Consider the following 20,293-nt stretch of genomic DNA (forward strand, 5'->3'; position numbering starts at 1 on the left):
CTGAGGGTACGATCCAAACACTTATAAACCAGCAACCTTTACATCTGTAGCTGGGAAAAACAGTTCGAGTGATCATAAAGAACAGAACATTATGATCTCAATTTTCCACAAAACTACTGCAAGTGGGAAGATAAATGTTCCTCTTTGGAAATCAAGCCTAATGCCTTTCCATTTTTTTGATTGGTAGAGATGGATGAAGCACAAAGCAGAGATATTTGCTCCTGGGTGTTACTGAGTATGTTCAGGACAGAACATGAGGAATTTCAGAGGGACCAAAACTATTTAAAGTAATTGGCAATAAGATGCTCGATGCTGATAAGAACTAAATAACACATATTGAAAGAAAAAAATACCCATGAAGTACTCAAAGCTCAAAGAACATTAAAGAGGTAATATGAGCCTAAGAAACAGGGCCTAATATCCTTATAAATATGTCAGTGAAGATGACTGTGGAGAAGAGAAGCCAAACAAGGCATGAAGATAGATAGGGAAGGGACCATAAATAAGAATTAATTAGCAACTATAGACCTGAATCAGGGGTGCAGCTACATTAAAAGAATATGACAGCAACAAAGCTAAACACACAAAAGTTTAGGTTTGCATTGCTATTTCATATTAATTCTCCAATACACTGTCTCCTCTCCCCTTGTTGTGTGTACTTTATCATGAAACCTTTAAGCAACAGACAATCTACTTGACAATTTAAAATGCAAGAAAGACAGATAAGAATATTATCCCCATGTTCTGACGAGGTAACTGACACAGAGCTATTAAGTGATTTAAATCCACACAAAAAGCCCATGGAGGACACGGAATTAAGCCATTCTAGTCTCTGGGTTCCAGCCCAGCAATCTGATCCCAAGACTAATCTTCATTGTAAAAACAACATCAGTGCCCCAAGAATTCCCTTCAAATCCTCATTTCCAAACCCAGAGTTCAGAGAGTTTATAAAGAGAATGCATTTTAAAACCTAGATAAAACTCACCCTAAGACTATTTCCTTTTGCACAGGAAAAAGTTATTTCATCCCCTAATAATTATAAAACAAATGTATTCCGGAAGATTAAGTAATATTAAGGGTGAAAATGCTGATGCAGATCCACTGCAACAGAGATATAAACTTAGTCTCCGATACCTCATTTTACAAAGGCAACTCACTAACATGAAATTTCTGGCAGGTTTGTTAGCCCAGCAGTTCCACAGCTCTTCACACACCCAGTTTTCCCTGCCCTCTCCTCTGGCTTTGGCTGAGGGTCCTGGCAGTTCACCTCTCAGGTAGGCAATCCTGCTGCAAGGCAGGCAAGCAGCCAATTTGCTAATCCAATTATGCAACACAAGACCTGAGGGGTGCACCATTTGTGAAATACTAGGCTATTTTCATTATTTAATTACTAGTCAAGTTAGCTGCTTGAAGAATATTAAAATGCCAGCGTAATTATGACATTTAGATAGTGGGTCAAAGCTAAATCCTTTCTGCAGATCTCCCTAAAAAGTAAGTGAGGGCAATACAGAGGATTAAGTAGCAGCTTTAAACCAGGTGAGGGATTTCACAGAAACCACACGAGTCTAATTCTGAGTCTGACGAAGTGAGTCGAGTTTAACCATCAGTTTTGACAGAGCAAGGAGACCAACACAGAGCACATGGGAGAATTTGTGTCCACTTATTTCCAGTATCCTGGGACCACACAAGGCAAGTTCCAAGCAATTGTCTCCTCCCTTTGCATGAGGAGTCCATGAACTTGCAAACCACTGAGTGCAGCAATCTGCTGCTGTGGCTACCATGCCATGTGAAAGAGAAACAGATGTCAGAAGGCTCTTCAAGACAAAATATATTTTTCCCCTTTTAGAAGTGTATTTTTTCCTTTATGGAAAGGTGCAAACAAGACTGCAATTGTAAACCAAGCATTCTATTCTCCTGGAGGGCATGGTGGCAAGGATTTATGTATTATTAATAGAGCTGCATAGGTTATTCGCAGCACTGCCAGCTCAACTGGTATCTGGGTTTCTGCTCCTCACCCTCCAAATGAGAAAAAGTCTGTAATGACAGTCACACCTCTGCAGACGAGAGCACAAAAATAACACTGAGGCTGTCTGACATCTTTATATCCAAGACACTCTTATAAGATATTACCCTAATAAAGAAGCAATCCATACATCTCTAACCAGAACTTTAGACAGAGACCAGATATCTTCATATACTCACATGTTTGTATGGTGGCCCCAGAAGAGGGTGGCCCATAGCGTCACCAGAACTTAGTAGTTCAGATGGTATCAGCAAAATCTTTTGTTTTAGTCAAAACCACTATCAAAACCAGCTTAATCAGGAGCTAACTGAATAACGGGAAGTCATTTTCCCCATTTATACAAACAGACAAAAAATGCCACAGCACACCTCTATTTGGGCAGCATTATTTGCAGCCAATTATTCTGCTATTTCCAGTTGTGCTCCAGGGAGCTGCTACTACTACTCCACAGAGCTCAGCAGCTGTTCATTAGGTGACTCTCCCAGTTGGTTTTGCTCGTGTGATGTTAACCCTGCAGTGCCAGATGACAAGAGCTTTAAGCACCATCTGTTGCTCTGTGTCTCCCTTGTAGGGCTTTGGAATGTATCCCAGCCAGGAAAAGAACAGAGAGCTTTTGAGTTTTGGATTAGGATATAAAATGCCACAGTTTATCATAACGAAGGAAAGGTGCAGAGGAAGAACTGCCACACAGAGATTCACAGAATCACAGAATGTCAGGGATTGGAAGGGACCTCGAAAGATCATCTAGTCCAATCCCCCTGCCGGAGCAGGAACACCTAGATGAAGTTACACAGGAAGGTGTCCAGGCAGGTCCTGAATGCCTCCAGAGAAGGAGACTCCACAACCTCCCTGGGCAGCCTGTTCCAGTGCTCTGGCACCCTCACTGAGAAGAAGTTTCTTCTCAAATTTAAGTGGAGCCTTTTGTGTTCCAGTTTGAACCCATTACCCCTTGTCCTATCATTGGTTGTCACCGAGAAGAGCCTGGCTCCATCCTCATGACACTCACCCTTTATATATCTGTAAACACTAATGAGGTCACCCCTCAGTCTCCTCCAAGCTAAAGAGACCCAGCTCCCTCAGCCTTTCCTCATAAGGGAGATGCTCCGTTCCCTTAATCATCTTCGTTGCCCTGCGCTGAACTCTATCCAGCAGTTCTCTGTCCTTCTTGCCCCCTTAGAGTCAGGGCTCATCTACCACTGGTGCACTGGGACACTGCCGTGTAGCAGCATTTGAAAGCTATCACTTCATAAATGCATTTTGCCAAGAACCTGCATTATTCTCCTAGATACACATTTTCTTTGTAATGACTCCACCATTTGTCTCCAAGAAGACCACATCCCTGACTTGTCTGCACTGGGATTACTTGTGGTGGTCTCACATCTATGCAGTATTTAAAGTCACTGAACACTGGGCTTTGATTACCTGCACACACCTGGCTCAGCATCATTCACATGATCTGTCTTTCCAGGGCCACATCTGACTCTCTGCACCTTGCAATTTCATAAATGAGGCACATTCACACACAATATTGCAGATACAAACCCAACCTGCACAAAGGCTTAAAGCACAGCTCCACCTACACCTTTCCACAGAGTGGATAGTGCCACCAGTCATGCCACTTCTTTGGGAACAGGATGATGAGAAACTTTATCTCAGAGGACAAGAAACAGTGACTTTCACAGGAATTGTCCAGACCACCACACCCAGTTTTTCATTTTACATTCATATACACTTGCATATTTTAATAGAAACTTGAAGAAGAGACAAAATACCACCCTATCACCATTGCCTTTAGACCTAACTCCCACTTCAGATTTTCAGATTCTTCATGGCAAGACTGTTGAGTTTATAATGTTTTCTTTAATTAAAAAATAGCCCTGAAGCTGCAGTTTGAACCCTTAGAGTCAGAATGCACTTGTTCCTTCTTTAGTCATTACCCAAGCAGAAGAGCTTTTGCACAGCAGACAAAACACTTTTGGGAATACCACATTTGCTAGCAGCGATGCAAGTTTAGCAGGCTCTAAACCCCAACAGCAAAAATCAACCTGTTCTATTACAACATCATTAGGTTAACTTACTTCAGCTGAAGTCAACTGAGATCCTCTTCAGCCTAAGGAAAAACAATATTAGCCTTTTACTTCAGCTTAGCAGCACTTACAGATCACCCCAGCACCTAAGAACAAGTAAAAAATCCCGAGAGGCTTGGGTGCTACTTCCTTAAAATACTCATTCAACTCTTAGAACAGCTGGTAGTCAGTTTTTAGGGTGGGGTGTGGTGGGCTCAGCTCAGCTGAGCTCAGCTGGGCTTGGCTTTTCTCCCATTCTCCAGTGTGGTCCTGGTGAACAGGTGCTGTGTGCTGCTAATGAAAGCGTACAGAAAATTTTCTGGCAGCTAGAGCTTTGACCCTCCAGAGCCCACTTAAATGTAAAACACTAGACTGGAAGTACTGGGCTGCAAAGCTACAGCGCTCCCAGAGAGCCGGTTCCATTCGCAGTGTATGTGAGAAAGCCAAACGTCCAAGAATGGGCTTTTAGAATAGGGATCAAGGCTGCCTGCCTTGGCCAAGAGGAAACTCTGAAGACAAGACTGTTTCCTCTTGGAGATCTTCTGAGGTGGCTGTTAGGAATACTCCTCTTACGCAGCTGCTGTCACCGAAGCTTATATTTAAATAGCCTTCAAAAATAGAAGAGGATTTTGATTCACTGGCTGCATGCAAGGTGGGAGAGGTTAGTTCATTAGCAGTATGCCAGGGGATTCCAGGTCTCCTGTCATAGAGGAGGGCACTAACCACGCAAAAGCTCAGGTGGGAAGGATCCTAGCGGTCCCTTACTTGAAACTGTGCTTAAACATTCCCCAATAATTAAGCTTATGATTCTTATTAATGTTCCCAAAGGGAAGAAGGTATGCAGAGGCCTAGATCCACTATATTTTAAAAATTTTCTTGCAGGAGTTTGAATGTATCTTCTCCCCCCACCCTGCACTGTGTTCCTAGAAGAAAGCTATGGACAATCTTTTTCTCCAACCTCAGCAAAAATTCAGGCAACAGTGTTTGCCAGAAGGAACAAGGGTGGAGGCTGAGGGCACCAGTGTGAGGACTTGTACCGTTTTAGGACACTTTTGGAAATCACTGATCCTATCATCTCTTGTATTCACATCCAGCAAGACCTCCTCTCTTCCCTGTAGTTTGCACAGGGCAAAGTGTGGCACCAGATGTGCCTTGAGACTGCGGGCTCATTGTGGCTAGACGAGGGTGGGCAAACACCTGCTGGTAGCACCAGGAACCTGATAAACCTCAGATGTGAGCAAGCTGCCAACGTTCTCAGCCCCATCAGGAGTGAAGCACTCCTGGGTGCGCAGCAGCAGCATTGCGATGGCCAGGAAGTGGCCAAATGGGTGACCTGACAATCTACAACTTTTACATGCATGCCTGGAGGGCTAGTTAGGTGCCAGCACCCTAAGTCGTTTTCGTTTATTGGCCCTCAAAGCTCCTACCAGGCACCAGAGTTGCTCTCGCTGAGGGTATGTTCTGCTGCACCTGTGTTTCTGCCAGCTGGTGTTAAGTCCCTCCGCACAGACTCTGCCCCACATTGGATGGTCCTGTCCAGGTGTGTTCCCTGGCTGTCGGGACACAGAAGTGATTGTTTCTCTCTGTGTAAAAGAAACTTTTAAGTATGACCTAACTTAAGGGCCTACTTGTAGGGGAGGCTGCACAGCTGAACATGCCACACACAAAGAAGCAAAACAGACCCCAACCCCCTGCCTCATTTATGGGGCTCCTTCCTCAGCTGGCTTCTGAGGTTCTCAAATCTCTGCATTACGGGGAACCTGCACATCTACCTGGAAGGGGAGATGTCCAGTAGTGAAGCAGGGTGGCAGCCAAAGACTGAGGTAACGCTTTCTGAAAGATCAAGTAGTGAGGCCAAAGGAAATTAAATATCAGAAGTGGACGCCTTGAGCCTAGAAATGTAATCAAAGCCTGGGAAAGAGTTTGGCCAATGTTGGGGTCAACAGCGCAAGTGCAGAGTGAAGCTGGAAAGTCCCTGAGCATCTGAGCTAAGCACCAGATGCTGCCAGACCAAACTGGCAACCAGTCTCTGCTGAGCAGCTCAGGAGTTACCAACTGACTCTTTCCTGCAAAGGAGATGCCTAGAATGGAGTGACCTGAAGTAGCTCTTCACGGTAAAACCATCTGATAAAAAAAATCTATCATGCATCAGGATTTCTACTTCACCTTTGTATCATGTGCATCCATCTGCTGTAAAACCACCAACACAGCTCTTACACCATGTTACCGCAAGGGAGAATCAAAGAGCTGGGAGTGCTTAGAATGAGAAGAGCTGCAAGATTCACACTCCCCAAATATCAACACATAATTGACAGCATAGGTATCATTGTATTTCTTTAAGAATATAAATACATAATGAGGATTTCCACTGAGAAGCCATATTTTTATTTATTTAGGAAACATGTAGGTTGAATTCTGCTGGAATGTCTCCATACAATGGATACTCCAGGAGTCAACAGTGCACAGATTTTTTGGAAGTGCCACATTCAGAGCAAGTTAACACGACCTTAAAAGCCAGCTTCAAGACAACTCTCCCACAGACACAAGGTATTGTCTGTGAAACAGAACATGAGACACAAGGCATCGCGTGACATCAGGTAGCACAATTCTGTTTATTGGCCTTTCCTCAAGAACTCTTAACTCACCATTAGGCAAAGGAGCGCATACAAGATGTACAAGAAAAAGATTAAAAGAGACTTCTTTATCATTGTATTCTATGACATGAAGGCCCACAGCCTTTGGGTTGGGTTTTTTGTTTGTTTTTTCAAAAGGATATGTTTCTACTCTGGCTGAGGTGTTACAGTTCAGAGGACAACCTGCTGTCTACAGGAAACATCTTGAGAAAATTAAAAGTGGACACAGCTATTTACTAGGCTGTTTTACTGAACAAACACTGCCAGCTGCACTGATACCATTTTACCAGACGCTTGTCAGCTTGTGAAGCCCCAAGTTTATAAAGACAATAGGAAATCTGACTGCAGAGTGACAAGGATGGAGAGAAGTCGTTGGAGTTTCTTCCCCCTCGCAGCAGATTCCTGCCTGCTGTTAACTTGTGTTTGTGTACTTCAGTACAGTTGTGATGACCTACAACAGAGATTCTGCCCCAGACATACATAGCTTGCCCATAGTCCGACTCAATGCGTTAGTAACTTTCATATATAATATTAAAAGCCAGGGTTTGTCTCCCCATGTCCTTCACATGATGCTCTGTCTGTTCACGTTCACATCATATGCTGATGAATTGGAACAGCCTCGGCTAAAATCAATAAAAATGCCTTCAGAATCAGAGTCAATCGACTCCAAAATTTGATCCACTATGTTCTCAGGGCTCGAAGAAGGAACTGGAATCAAGGAAGGGTCCCTGTCCAGCTCAAAAGACCTATGAGGGTCATCCATCGAGTGGAAGAGTCCTTTCTGTTGCTCAACTGTGCTGAGTTTGCTGGAGCATTGCACTGACCTGGTGCTGGGCCTCTCCTGATCTCCTGACAGCGAGCTTTTTGTGGCTGTCATGGAGCTCTTGGAGCCGTTGTCCATGATGGTGGTGAGGTTGGAGTACCCCTGGAGCTCCAGGCAGGAGGTCATTTCCGAAACGGAGTGCCTTCGGATGCCTGTTCCGTTGGCAGCCATACCCTCGGTTTCGTACTCAGCCACTGGTGTCAGCAGTGGATTGTTGTAGCTTTTTGATCGCACCACGGGGTTCTTGGCGAGGATGTCACCCGATTTTGAACGCCTGAAGAACCGCTTCTCTGTAAACAGAGAAAGATCCAGAGTAATATTTACAAAGTCTCCTATTTTTGTGGGACTAATAATTACAGGTGTTCAAAAGAAAAGTCAAGGCCTAAAGAGTAATGAGCTTTTCTTGAATGACAGAAACTTTATAAAAGAATACATTTTTTTGGTTTTGTAGATCTATGCACTTCACATTTTCTAGATTCCTTCAGCATATTGAAGACCCCAAACCTACCTTTATAAATAATAGCTGTTATTCCCTTATATTCATACAACTTCAGCAACTAGAGTAAAACAGTAAATATTGTGGGAGACCTGGTACACGATTTCAAATACTTCCTTTAGACAAGAACAGAAGATGCAATTCTGTTCTTGTTCAGGCTAGAAAGGTTATCACTAATTTCTAGTAGCTGAAATTTAGCTTTTCCACCCACCCTGGGAAAAAGAGGTCTCTTCAAATTTGGGGCACAATGCTTAAGATAGGCAGTCTTACTAATAATTCTGTAAAAACTTAGGTTCAAAGCATTATTTGGAAAACACACAAGGAGAGAGCAGCAAGAGTATGTGGAACTGTTAACTGGAAGGCAGTGCCCAAAGCAACCTTTTTGGGGAACAAACCTGCCCTCAGTCCAGCACTGACTGTAGGAATGCTGCTGTTAACCAAGTGGGCTCTTTCCAAAGAATGAGCAGCAGGTGGCAGCAAATCAGCACGGAGATGTGCCACGAGTGTTTTAGGGCTGGAGTGCTCCCCAGCAGCTAGATCGAAGTGACCACCATGCAAACTTTCTGCAGACCTCAGTGCTCATACGCACTTATGATTAAAAAAAAAAATAAAAAAGGGGTGTGAATAACAGGTCTTGCTTTTAGAATCATAGAATAGTTCAGGTTGGAAGGGACTTTCAGAGGTCATCTAGTCCAACCCCTCTGCAATGAGCAGGGACATCTTCAACTAGATCAGGTTGCTCAGAGCCCCGTCCAACCTGGCCTGGAATGTCTCCAGGGATGGGGCATCAACCACCCCTCTGGCAAACAGTGTTTCACTCCCTCATTGTAAAAAATTTCTTCCTCATGTCTAGTCTGAAGCTTTCTTCCTGTTACTCTCACTTTGCCATAGCTGGAGAAGGGGATCCAGTTACAGTCTGGAAGTCAACGACAGCCACTGCATGTAAATTGTCTGCTTTAAATCAGGATGCTTGTATATGTTCCCCTGCAAACCACGCAATTTCCTTTACAAATGCCAGTCTCTTCTAAAACTATACTTACACATATGTGCTTACCTGGACACAAATTCCAGTCATACGCTTAACTACTAAAAAAGCCAGTTTCTGTACTTATGATGACTGCATTTTGCAATTGTGTCTGCCTCAGCAGCGAAATCAACTGAGTCAAGTTCACTTTTGGACTTTTTGTTTGTTAGCAGTTTCACCTGGCAAACAGAAGAGGTTCTCTGGGGCTCCCCTGCCACTGAACTCTGGCTTTTTGGTCATACCAGGGCTCAGGTGGAAGGGAAGGCTGGGTGTGCTGGCCAGACAGGGAAGACAAGAGGTCAGTGGCCTCACCAGTCCCGAGGACAGTATGTCACAGCTTTAAACCATGCTACCAAAATAGCTGGACAGAACTAGATGTGCTAGTTTAAAAGTAGCAGAGACTTAACACACTCAGCTACCCTGGATCCAGGTTCATTGACTACAGTAAGATCTATCCAGGGCTACTGCTACAGATCTAAACACCAAACTGCAGCAAGAGGAAGCACCCGGTCCACCAAAACCTTCCTATTTTCTCCAGTCATGTAATGCAACAATCCATTTCACTGGAATTTTATTTTCTTTGGTTGCATTTTTTTTTGTCCTGGCAAACAAAAGTTTGTATTCAGAAAATGTCAGTTTGGGGCTCCATTTAAATGCTTGTGGCCTTTTAATGGCAAGCAATGAATTCAAAGTAGTAACCCTGAACTATTTTCCATAAATAACTGGCCTCTATTCATTCACGTAAAACTGATCTGTTTCTTAAATGCCTATTGCAATATAACCATTTTTCCATTCAGCTTCAAGGGAAAATAAACTACCTTATTGACCATTTCTGACAAGCAAACAGATTCAATTGACTGCATAGAAAACACACAACTCTGTTTTCTCTATTCAAGCACACTATCACAGTATTTACATCGAAATACTCAGGTACTACCTCATTTCCTTTTTGATTTACACTGGTAGTATCCCACTTGCATTTTCAACAGATTTAATTGGTACATGGAATATTCAAAAGACTTTCATCTTGGCCAAATCTTGCCTTCACAGAAGTCACTGAATACTTCAGAGCTCAAGGAATCATAGAAAATTAGCTGGAAGGGACTCAAGAAAGTAACTCACTCAGCCTCTGCCACCAGGTAGGACCATGTTTACCCACCTTGCTCCTTTTGGATAGTTGTGGTGTATGACATGTACATAGTGCTTCTATCTGTGAAGATTCAACAGCCTCCAGAGGCAGTTTTTGTGACATTAGAGATATTTCCTTCCATGTAATCTGAATTTCCCGGGCTATGTGTGCTCCACTCTATTTTTCTTATCTCCAGTGGGATGGAGAACAGCTTATTACCTTCCACTCTGCAGAAAGCTTTTACTGATTTAAAGGCTTATCAGTTAGTCTTCTCTAAGACAAATTCCTACTTTCTTCCCTGCTTTAAATAGCCTTGAATGACCTTTGTGTGCTAACGAACAGATATTACTTGGCACTCTAGACAGAGCTTCTTGCTTATTCCTCTCACTGTCCATAAAGCATCCCGTGTTAAAGTTCTCACATTAAAAGGTAAAATAGAAATGCTAAACACACTCTAGATTCACAGATTTATTAATGAGCACTGTTATGATGATCTTTTTCCATCTTCTGCCACAAGCAAGTTTTCCTGTGACTCTGCACACTGCAAAGAGCATAGCCTTAGCAAAGGAGCCTGACCGTGTTGTGTTAGTACTGGCAGCTTCCTCTCACGTGGGCCCTGGCCCTGTGTGGACAAAGGTTTTGGTAAAGCCCTCTGTGCTGTGTCAAATCGAGCTTTTCTTATTCTTACCCAAGATACAGGAAGAGTGCGTGAAGGGTCCGTCACTGGAATACAGACCGTATGTGCCCAAGTAAGGAGAAACTACTTTCTGGATCAGGGATTCCAGTTTCAAATAATCTTCAGTCACACCTTTTGACTCATGAACCCCCTGAAAGAGAGAAAATATCCAAGATGAGCACTGTCTCCTCCAGCCACAAGCTTTCCTTGCTCAACAGGGCAAGCAGAGATGTAACAAGCATTTTCACAAAGTTACATAGCAAAGGTGCACCATGATCCAATACTGGTTTGTTACTACAGCCAATTCCTCTTACTGTAAAATGAAGAAAAGTGAGTCAAACCAGAGAGACTCACCATGCAGGCACTGCACAGATGTTCAGAAAGAGGCAGTAACTACTTCCAGGACATTTAAATCCAGAAAGGTGCATCCTGCTTAGTGCAAAGGCACCCAGGGAGGATGGAAGTTGTGGTCTGTGAAGATGAATTTAAAACATCCCTGGACTTTTTGTTATTGCGATCTTATACTGACTTCCTGAACAAACCACCACCGAGTGCTGCACCAGCAGCTGGTACCACAGGGTGTCACTGCCATCTAAGCAATGCTTAACCTGCCAACAGGCTTCAGAAAACGGTGGAAACTGAGAGTTGCAGGAATATTCCAGGATATTTTCAACATGAAATATTGCTAGTGGAGAGGTTTGTATCTCTTTCCTCACCCCCCTCCCTGGCACTTGCCATTGTCCAGGCAAAAGTCACATTATAACTAGCATGGTAAGACCTACCCACAGGCAAAACCTTTTGCCTTTAGCTGTTAACTCTGCGCTTCCACCCCACAAATGGGCTTATAAGGCTGCAGAGGTGACAGGAAAACCCTGTGGAGCTGTAGTCTTCCTTCCACGTACAGCTGCAGCATGTGTGCTATTGCGTTGAGCCCTGTATAATCATGTGTACGATTCCTCTTGCAACCCACAGTAAATTCACATTTTAGTGCGTTGCTATGTGGCCATATGTTTGATGTATCTTGTTGCAGAATTAAGATCCTAAATGTCATACTCAGCAAGAAGTTTGCTTGAATTCAGCAGAATTCCAGATTTCACAATATGTCCCTGAATTATTGTAAAAAGAAACATGTTGGCATGAAAGCCTCCAGAGAGCAACACGCAGATGAAATGAATAAAACTGCAACACTTCCTTCAGCATACAGAAGGATGCTCATGTTCAGGATGTATTTGCTGCTCACTGTGATTCATCAACCAGTCTCTATGGGTGACGATCAGCCTGCAACGTGTCTGTGAATGGCGTCCTTCACCTCTCGGCTGCTGCGCCGCCTGCACGCCGCCTGGCGTTACTTGATAAAAGTTTATGAATGGAAAATCAGTAACAGCCAACAGAGAATGGATGGAATTTGGATTCCAACTCAGCGGGTTTTAAATAATGAATAACAATCTTTGGAGATGCACTACGTCCTGGAAAACTTTGGGAGAGTCACAAATACAAATATGAACACAAAGGCATATGCAGTGAATCTGAAAGCTTGTAGGCACCAAAGTCACTGCAGAACGAACCCACAGCTATTCAACCAATTTAAACCAGATAAAAATATTATAAAAATATTCCTATGTCGAATAACTCAGAAGACTTAGCGAAAGTGCATGTATTATTTCTAAGTCATTGTTGGCCTATATCAGAGAAAATGTTTCAAATAACAGGAGGAAGGGTCTCAATTTTGACTGTGTTAAGATCTGTTCTGGAGCTTCCCCTCCTGTCTTGTTAGGATTTAGCCAAGATTTTTTCAGCCCTTAGAAGGGCAACAAGCCTGCTACCTTAATTGCATATTCACGATCGCATCAAGCTCATAACCCACTGGCAAAGGCCAAGGCATTAGGCCATCTGCTCCGGACTCCCACTCCAATTACCTATGGAACTGGCTTCCTAAATGTGATATATCATACCAGTGGCAAAAGCCAGTGATATTTAGCATTGCTCATGCCCAGACTTTGGGGTAAGGCTTTATTTACTTCTCTGCAACTGAGGTACTTTTGATTCTTGTGAAAGACCACAGCCAAACACCAACTGTGGAGAATGGAACCCAGTAATTTGCTAGTACCATGCCACACACAAAATAACTCTTAGCAGAACTGCAACACTGTACAAGGGGTAAAAGTGTCCTTGTCCAGGGGCATCTTAACACTACCTGATTTCCTATCAACCTCACATGCCTGAAAAGTTATTTTGGTTTCCCTTTTGATTGTGAATTATTTGTTCTACAATACACTCCTTCTTCCCTAACGAACACCTCAAAAGCCCGAGCTGTATTCTGCATTGACTGCTACTCTGGTAGGGATACAAGCAGGCTTCTAGCAGCTCTGTTGGTTTGGGGTAGGCTCCTGGGGTGAGCTGAGAGGATGGAGACCCGACCACTCAGCTCAGCTGCTGCGAGCCCCTCCACCGCTGGGCAAAGGAGCAGCTGTGCTGGGGGATGGATTTGCCTTGTCCCTGCAACCACCGCCCTTCAGCTGTTGTGCCTGGAGAGTCCATCAGCCCACTGTTCCCAAGAAACACCCTCTTCTCTCAAAATGCCAACTCCCAAACCACCTGCATCTGCTTCTTCAGTCTTGCCCTCAACCTTCATTCCTGCTCACTCAAGAGCAGTACTTATCTTCACCTCCCTTTTCACTTTAGCATCCTTTAGTTTCCAGCATTGAAGAGGCCAACAAATACCACCTTTACAGTGCAAAACCACCTAGTCTTACTCCTCAGCTTTGTGGGATGCTTTTCAAAACACACTGAAAAGTCATGAAACATCTGGCATCCGCTGGAGCCACGGTGACTTCTGCTCAGCACCGTGGCACAAATATGCTGCATCCACCTGCGACATCCTTCCTGCACTGGCCATTGTCCCAGGCCTTCCTGCCGGCACTGGAGGGGGCAGTTCCCTTAAAACACTTTCTCAGTGTGGAGCTTCTCTGAGAGCAAGAGCGTAACAGGCTGCAGACCACGTCCTGAGCTTGTAAAAGAGTGTTTTTCCTGCATTTCTTTCTACTGCGTTATTCAATTACAAATATTCTCTGGGTCTCTATTTAACCAAATACAAGTACATCCCGATATTCAGCAAGGACTGTCTCAGCTTTCCAAACACAAACTTTCCACATGACCTGAACTCACTTGTGAATTACTGCAGCCCAAGTGGCCCAGAGGCAGAGCAGCACCGCACTGCAGTCACTATGTGCCATTCACTAAGCCAAATGTCCCCTGATGCAGAGCCAGCTGGCCTGTGCTGCAGCTGTGTCGACACGACACAGCAGGGAGGTGTCCCAGCCCCAGGATCCAGGCTGCAGGCTGTCAAAGGTTGGGTCACAGGGCACCCTTGCCTCCCTTTATGAGCTTTTAAGATCACGGCTCCGGCAGGAGGTAGCTGCAGGTTTGTACAACAGGTTAGCTGAAAAATACCAAAGGTGGTAACAGGGCCATGGGTGCCTCACAACCCTACTGGAGAAAATGGGGCTTTCAAATTCTACAATTCTTCCAGCTTCTTTAGTGAACCCCAGGTGTGGCTGGTGCTGCAGTTGGTGCAGCTGAAGTGTAGCCAGAGGGGAAGCTCACAGTGACACCAGCACCTCTGGACCAGCCAGGAGCGAGTTGTCCCAGGTCATGAGGAACAGGCAAGGAGCTTCAGGGGGAAGGATGAACACCTTCTAAGGCAGATCAGCAGCCAAGAGGGCCAACCATGTCCTGGGTGCATCCAGCACAGCATTGCCAGCCAGGCAAGGGAGGTGATTGTCCCGCTCTGCTCTGCACCGGTGCGGCCTCACCTGGAGCACCGTGTGCAGCTCTGGGTGCCACAGGATAAGAAGGATATAAAGCTACTGGAGAGTGTCCAGAGGAGGCCATGAAGTTGGTGAAGGGTTTGGAGGGGAAGCCATATGGGGAGCAGCTAAAATCACTGGGTTTGTTCAGCCTGGAGGAGACTGAGGGGAGACCTCATGGCAGCTACAGCTTCCTCACAAGGGGAGGAGGAGGGGCAGGCGCTGATCTCTTCTCTCTCGTGACCAGTGACAGAACCTAAGGGAATGGCAGGAAGGAGTGCCAAGGGAGGTTCAGGTTGGACATGAGAAAAAGGTTCTTCCCCCAGAGGGTGGTGGAGCACTGGAACAGGCTCCCCAGGGAGGTGTCATGGCCCCAAGCCTGACAGTGTTCAAGAAGAGACTGGACAACGCCCTCAGACACATGGTGTGAACTGTGGGGTTGTCATATGCAGGGACAGGAGTTGGACTCGATGATCCTTGTGGGTCCCTTTCAACTCAGGACATTCTATGATTTAGCAGGCCAGAGCAAGCTTCTGTTCTGCTTTAGCTGCCAGCCCCAAGGGTGCACCTAAACTCTTCTTTCTGCTGGACATTTCTGCCCCATCCGTTGCGACATATGAAATCACGTGTTTCTGTGACATCAAATTCAGTGAGAAGGCACTTCTGGTGAAGTCTGGGATAGAGCAAAGTATGGTTATAAATACTTCATAGATCTATATGTAAATATAGATAGCTATATATGTATAGATATCTATACATCTATCTACATGGATATATATATATACTAAATGTATATTAAGTTCTTTTTAGACCCTTTCCCAATAAAATAATTTTAAAAAGTATTTTCCTGTTGTTTTGGCAGCTCATGGTTCTTCTTCTACTTACTGGTTGATGCCTTACTAGTTTGGTATGTCACTACACAGCCCCAAAGCAAAAGTCAGATCTAGCGGGCTGGCTGCTTAGCTTGAAGGAAGCTGTATCATAATTTGAAGGAAAAAAAGAAAACTTGGAGCATTATCCGTAAAACAGAGACTCTACCCTTATCTTTAATGCAGTATTTGCTCTGCAGACATGCAAAAACTTACTTTAAAAGATAATCGTGACCTTTCATGAACCCAATTTCATTTTCGCAGAAGAGTTTTATGCTTCTCAGCAAGTGTTAGATGTATCTATTAAATTCCTTTCAAAGGCCTTGCCTGACCTATTTATTTCTCAATTGAGGGCCAAAATAGCTCAATATCAGATAGCTGGAAGTACCTCAGTACTTCTGGAAGAATGTAGCTGCTGGATTAAATCCTCATCCTCATCACACTATTTTGAAATGCAACAAGAGCCACCTCATTATCTTTGGAAGGACTATAATGCAGTATTATTACAAGAGTCTGCTCTGCTCTCAAGGAATGGATAATAGGGGATTTGAGTCCTGAATATGTGAATACCATTGCAAATGGAAAAGGTGTTGTCCTGGTTTTGTTAAAAAACAAGTTTCTCTTTCAGTGAATTTTGCCTGTCAGCTAAAGCCTTCATATTAACTGCATCTTCCTGGAGAACCAGACACATGTTTTGGTAAACCTAGCAATGGAATGCAAACTTATTGATAAGCATAGATGGACATCTCGTAAGAGGGGCGACGAGAAACAAGTGACCAAGAAACTGACCAACTGTGTATAACATTCCATTCACGTGAATACTTCATATAAAAGTGGGAGATCACGAGGATCTCGTCCCTTTTCCCTTCTGCTTATGGCCGACATTAGGAGAGGACCTTGCTAGTCGTCCCTGCGAACTGAGGCCTAGTGACAGACTGAATCCAGCTCCGGTGGGCTGCAGAGTCCAATCAGGACTTCAGGTGCCAGCTCTGCAGTTGCTGGGACTTTCAAGATTGGTTTTGTATATTTTGTATATTTTCTCTATTCTTATTAGTAGCATTAGTAAAACATAGTTAATTTTTCCAGCTCTCTTCTCTCTGTCCTTCTTTTCCTCCCGATTGCCTGTCCTTAGTGGGAAGGGGGGAGAGGGAGGGGCAAAAGGGGGAAGTGGGGGTGGAGAGGAGGTTAACAATACATCTGCCAGGGTTTTTGTTGTCTCCCCGCAATCTAAACCCTCGACAGGTGTATACTCAGCATCAAGAAGGGAGGTATGTATTTCTGCATGTAACACAGTATCCACGTCCCTTACTTCATTAATTTGTAATCAAATCATTTGATTGTATATAGTTGTTTGAAAGCATCAAAAGGACCCCCTGCACTACTATTTTTGAGATGTAGATCCGTAGGCACTCCCAGAAAGGCCATATCTCCTAAAGACTGCAGGTTATTGAGGTAGCAGCTACTTTATGAAGTTACTGCCCTGGCTGCTGAACCACGGCACTGGCCACGTGCATGGCTCCTGTTGCTGCACTCAGGTATGTTGCTGGAACAAAACATTCCTTGTGTTTGGGAACAAAACCCGGTGAGTCAAACCCATGTCATTCCAGCGAGAATGGATGCACCGAACTGCTCAGGTTTCCATCCCTGTAATTTAGTCAGTTAACCACAAACTGCTACTGAGGTTTTAAAGGACACAAAGGTTTTATATGGAAGCACAGGGGAAAGCATAAATTCATATTTTGGCACTACTAATAAGCAGATACCTTCAGAAGAATAGCAAGGGGTTTAGTACTCCCACTTAAGGTCACAGCCTCTTTTTTCAATATACAGGACTTCTCCAAGCCTCAAAGTGGTCCTAATGGGGATGTCACTCCAGGTAAGCATTTAAAGACTTGAAGAGTCCTCCTCAAACACAACCTTAAAATGTGCCTAAAGCTAAAGTTTATAGATTTAACCTTTTGCATGTTGTACAGCGAAGATGGATTGCTTTGAAGATTTTTTTTAACGAACATATGTTCTAACAAAAAATACTATTAAGCCATTATAAACATCGTATTATACCTAAGTGTAGGTTATGTGACTTGCAAAGTTGCCAGAAACCTAATCCCTACCTTCGTAACATTTGCCACAATTTTTCTTATCAAAAACGTATTACGTGTCCTTGCTTTATTTTACTATGGCAAGGAAATAACCACAATCAAACTCTTTATTTCTATGTCCCATTAAATTCATTTTCAACACCCTGCTCTTTTTTCATAGGCAGTGAACAGTGATAGTGGCACGCAGCCAGGCGGATCTGCCACCGATCCAATGCGGTGTAAAATGTAAGCCAGCTTGCAGCCTTTGCCCCTGTACAACTAGGCGGCCATTGCTGAATACAATACTCCCCAAGGCTCCAGCTCCATCTTTTTATCCATCACCATAACAGAAATCCTTTAATTTTTTGTTAAAAAAAAAGACACCTATAATATAACCGGATAGTATCAGTACTTCCAAATGAACGCTCTGAAGTGACCACAAAACTGGCTGCACCAAACCCAGCCCATCAGGGAGGTGTTCAGGCTGTGAGTCGCAAAGAAGCCCAGAAATTAATAATCTCCTGCCCACCACTTTCCACCTGGTGTTGGCTACTTCACTTCTTCAGGCTCTGTTAAGATGCCCAGACATGAAGCAATCCCCAACAACAGTCCCAGCCATGAAAAATTATTAAGGCTGCTGATGGTCTGGTACATCTCCTTAGGCAGCCCAGCTAAATCAGGACACAGAGTTTTAGTTTTGCCATTTTCCCATAACCAGATGCAGGGTATCTGAAGGAAAAGACCTTGCTCGTGAAACCCTTGAATGTGGCAGAAAGGGAGCTGGTTTTGTGTATCATTTGCTGCTTATGCCTCTCACTTCTCACCCAAAAAACTGGATGTGAGGCTGCTTGTCTCCTTTTTACCAGTATTAGGGAGCAAAAAGGTGGCAAAACCTTACTGTTTTGGTGTCCAAAACTGGTGTTAAATCTCTACTGTTAAAAACCTGCTTAGGGAGACTAATAATAAAAAACAGCCCTAGGAGCAGAGACTGCTCCTGAGTGATGGAGCAAGCTGAATCAGTTTCTGCCCTTTTGCTCCATGAATTACAGCCCACTCACAAGTGCTTGCCAGCACAGCACTAAGTAGAACAAAGATGAAATTTTCCTCTCCAGCACTCCTGGTGGGCAGAGCAGCCACCAGCAGAAGAATGGTATATTCACCACTTCATCCAACTCGCTTGAAATCTTGAGAATTGGTGGGTTACATTGACTGAAAAATGATTTACCCTAAAAATCCAGCAATGCATTGCCCTCTTGATGGCTGGTAACACACCAGCCCAGAGGTCTGAGCACATAAATCACGATAGTTAGAGACAAACGAGCTATGGCTAAAGCTGTCATGTCCTCTGGCTACCAGGCACACCCGAAGGGGATGTCTCATGCATGCCAAGAGGCTAGAAATAATTTTAGCTGCTGGTTGTTCTTTTTGCTACCTGCTTCTCCTGGCTTCTTTTTGTTGATGTTGGGCTCATGTTATTGCACTTCAGTATCTTAGCTCGATCTGGAAGTGGCCATCACTCTCTCATGCCTGACTTCTTTTGTTTTAACCCTTTTGCTTTGTTCACTTGACATCCACTGTTTCATAATACCCCAAATATCCTGAGCTCCTCTTTCAAGCCTTCGGCAAGCCTCCCATCATTTGCTGAGCTCCTCTGCGGTATGAGCCTTCCTCTATTCATCTTTACCACAGGCTGCTTCAGTTCTGGCTGGACAACTGCAAGTTGCCCCCGGTAACTCCTCACTCATCTGTGTCCGAAAATAATCATAAACGACTATTAAACACCTAACTGCTTTTAACTGACCAGCAGTAACTTGGTGTTTTGATGAGTACTTGTAAAAGGTCCAAAGTCCTCTACAGTTTCCAGTTCTGACTAACAGCACCCACCACTAGTAACATCTAGAAATGGTAGTATCACTCAGTTGCTTTTCACTTCTCTCTTTAGCAGAGAGTATTATAGGACCATTCACCTATGAAATTACACTCTAAAAGGCATCTTCAGTGTCTAAGTGTACCCTAACAATTGGACAGAACTACTTCATGCCCATCTGCAACTGTAGATGTGCTGAAGTATACACTGGTCACTGATTAAATGACGTAGCACTTAACTTTAGTACTTCAGCGGATCAGCATGTTTACATGAATAAGTACTGGTGCAGAAGACTACATCCTCTTTCAACCAATAAACTGATGGGGAGCTTTTAAATGTAAAATAGAATAGAAGAAAAACAGAAATATAATCTGTCTTTGGACATGGCACTGAAGGAGGCACAGGACGTCCTAGAGCTTGACACAGGAGCAGCTCTACCACTGGGGACATGAAGCGGTAACAGCCGCTGGGTTACCAACCTCTGGACTCAGGAAAGAAAGAAGAAATAGCCAGACTTCTGAATTATTTAATGAAGTCTTTTCATCAATCATTACCCTTGGTGACTTGGTGGCCCAGGACAGCGAAGTCCTCTGCCCACGTGACAGAAAGCATCTGCATACAGCTCAGCTCATGGCCAAATTACACACCCTGAACTTCAGTCTGCTGGGGTGTCCTCAGCCTGGGTCCACCGGGGTGTCCTCGATGGCTGGCATCCACCCTCGTCTACCAGCAAAAGGCTGTGACCTACTGCTGGCTGCAGCAGTCCTGACCTGGTGCGATGTGAGAGGAAACACACTGCCGGA

The 20,293-nt window shown here is 44.2% G+C and overlaps 1 protein-coding gene across 2 annotated transcripts in view; it reads right to left on the reverse strand.

Moving 5' to 3' along the window:
• Window positions 1–6,470: 6,470 nt before the first annotated feature.
• PRR5 (proline rich 5) overlaps window positions 6,471–20,293 on the reverse strand; it is a 54,934-nt gene continuing 41,111 nt past the window's right edge. For both annotated transcript variants that reach the window (XM_082076049.1, XM_082076048.1), the window contains 2 exons: window positions 10,883–11,021; window positions 6,471–7,835 (listed from right to left, as the gene is read on the reverse strand). In XM_082076049.1, coding sequence (XP_081932175.1) covers window positions 7,285–7,835; window positions 10,883–11,021 — 690 coding nt within the window. In that variant the 3' untranslated portion in view covers window positions 6,471–7,284. The remainder of the gene's footprint in view (window positions 7,836–10,882; window positions 11,022–20,293) is intronic.

This window comes from Streptopelia decaocto, assembly GCF_964273445.1.
Source record: "Streptopelia decaocto genome assembly, chromosome: 1".
Taxonomy (NCBI): Eukaryota; Metazoa; Chordata; class Aves; order Columbiformes; family Columbidae; genus Streptopelia; species Streptopelia decaocto.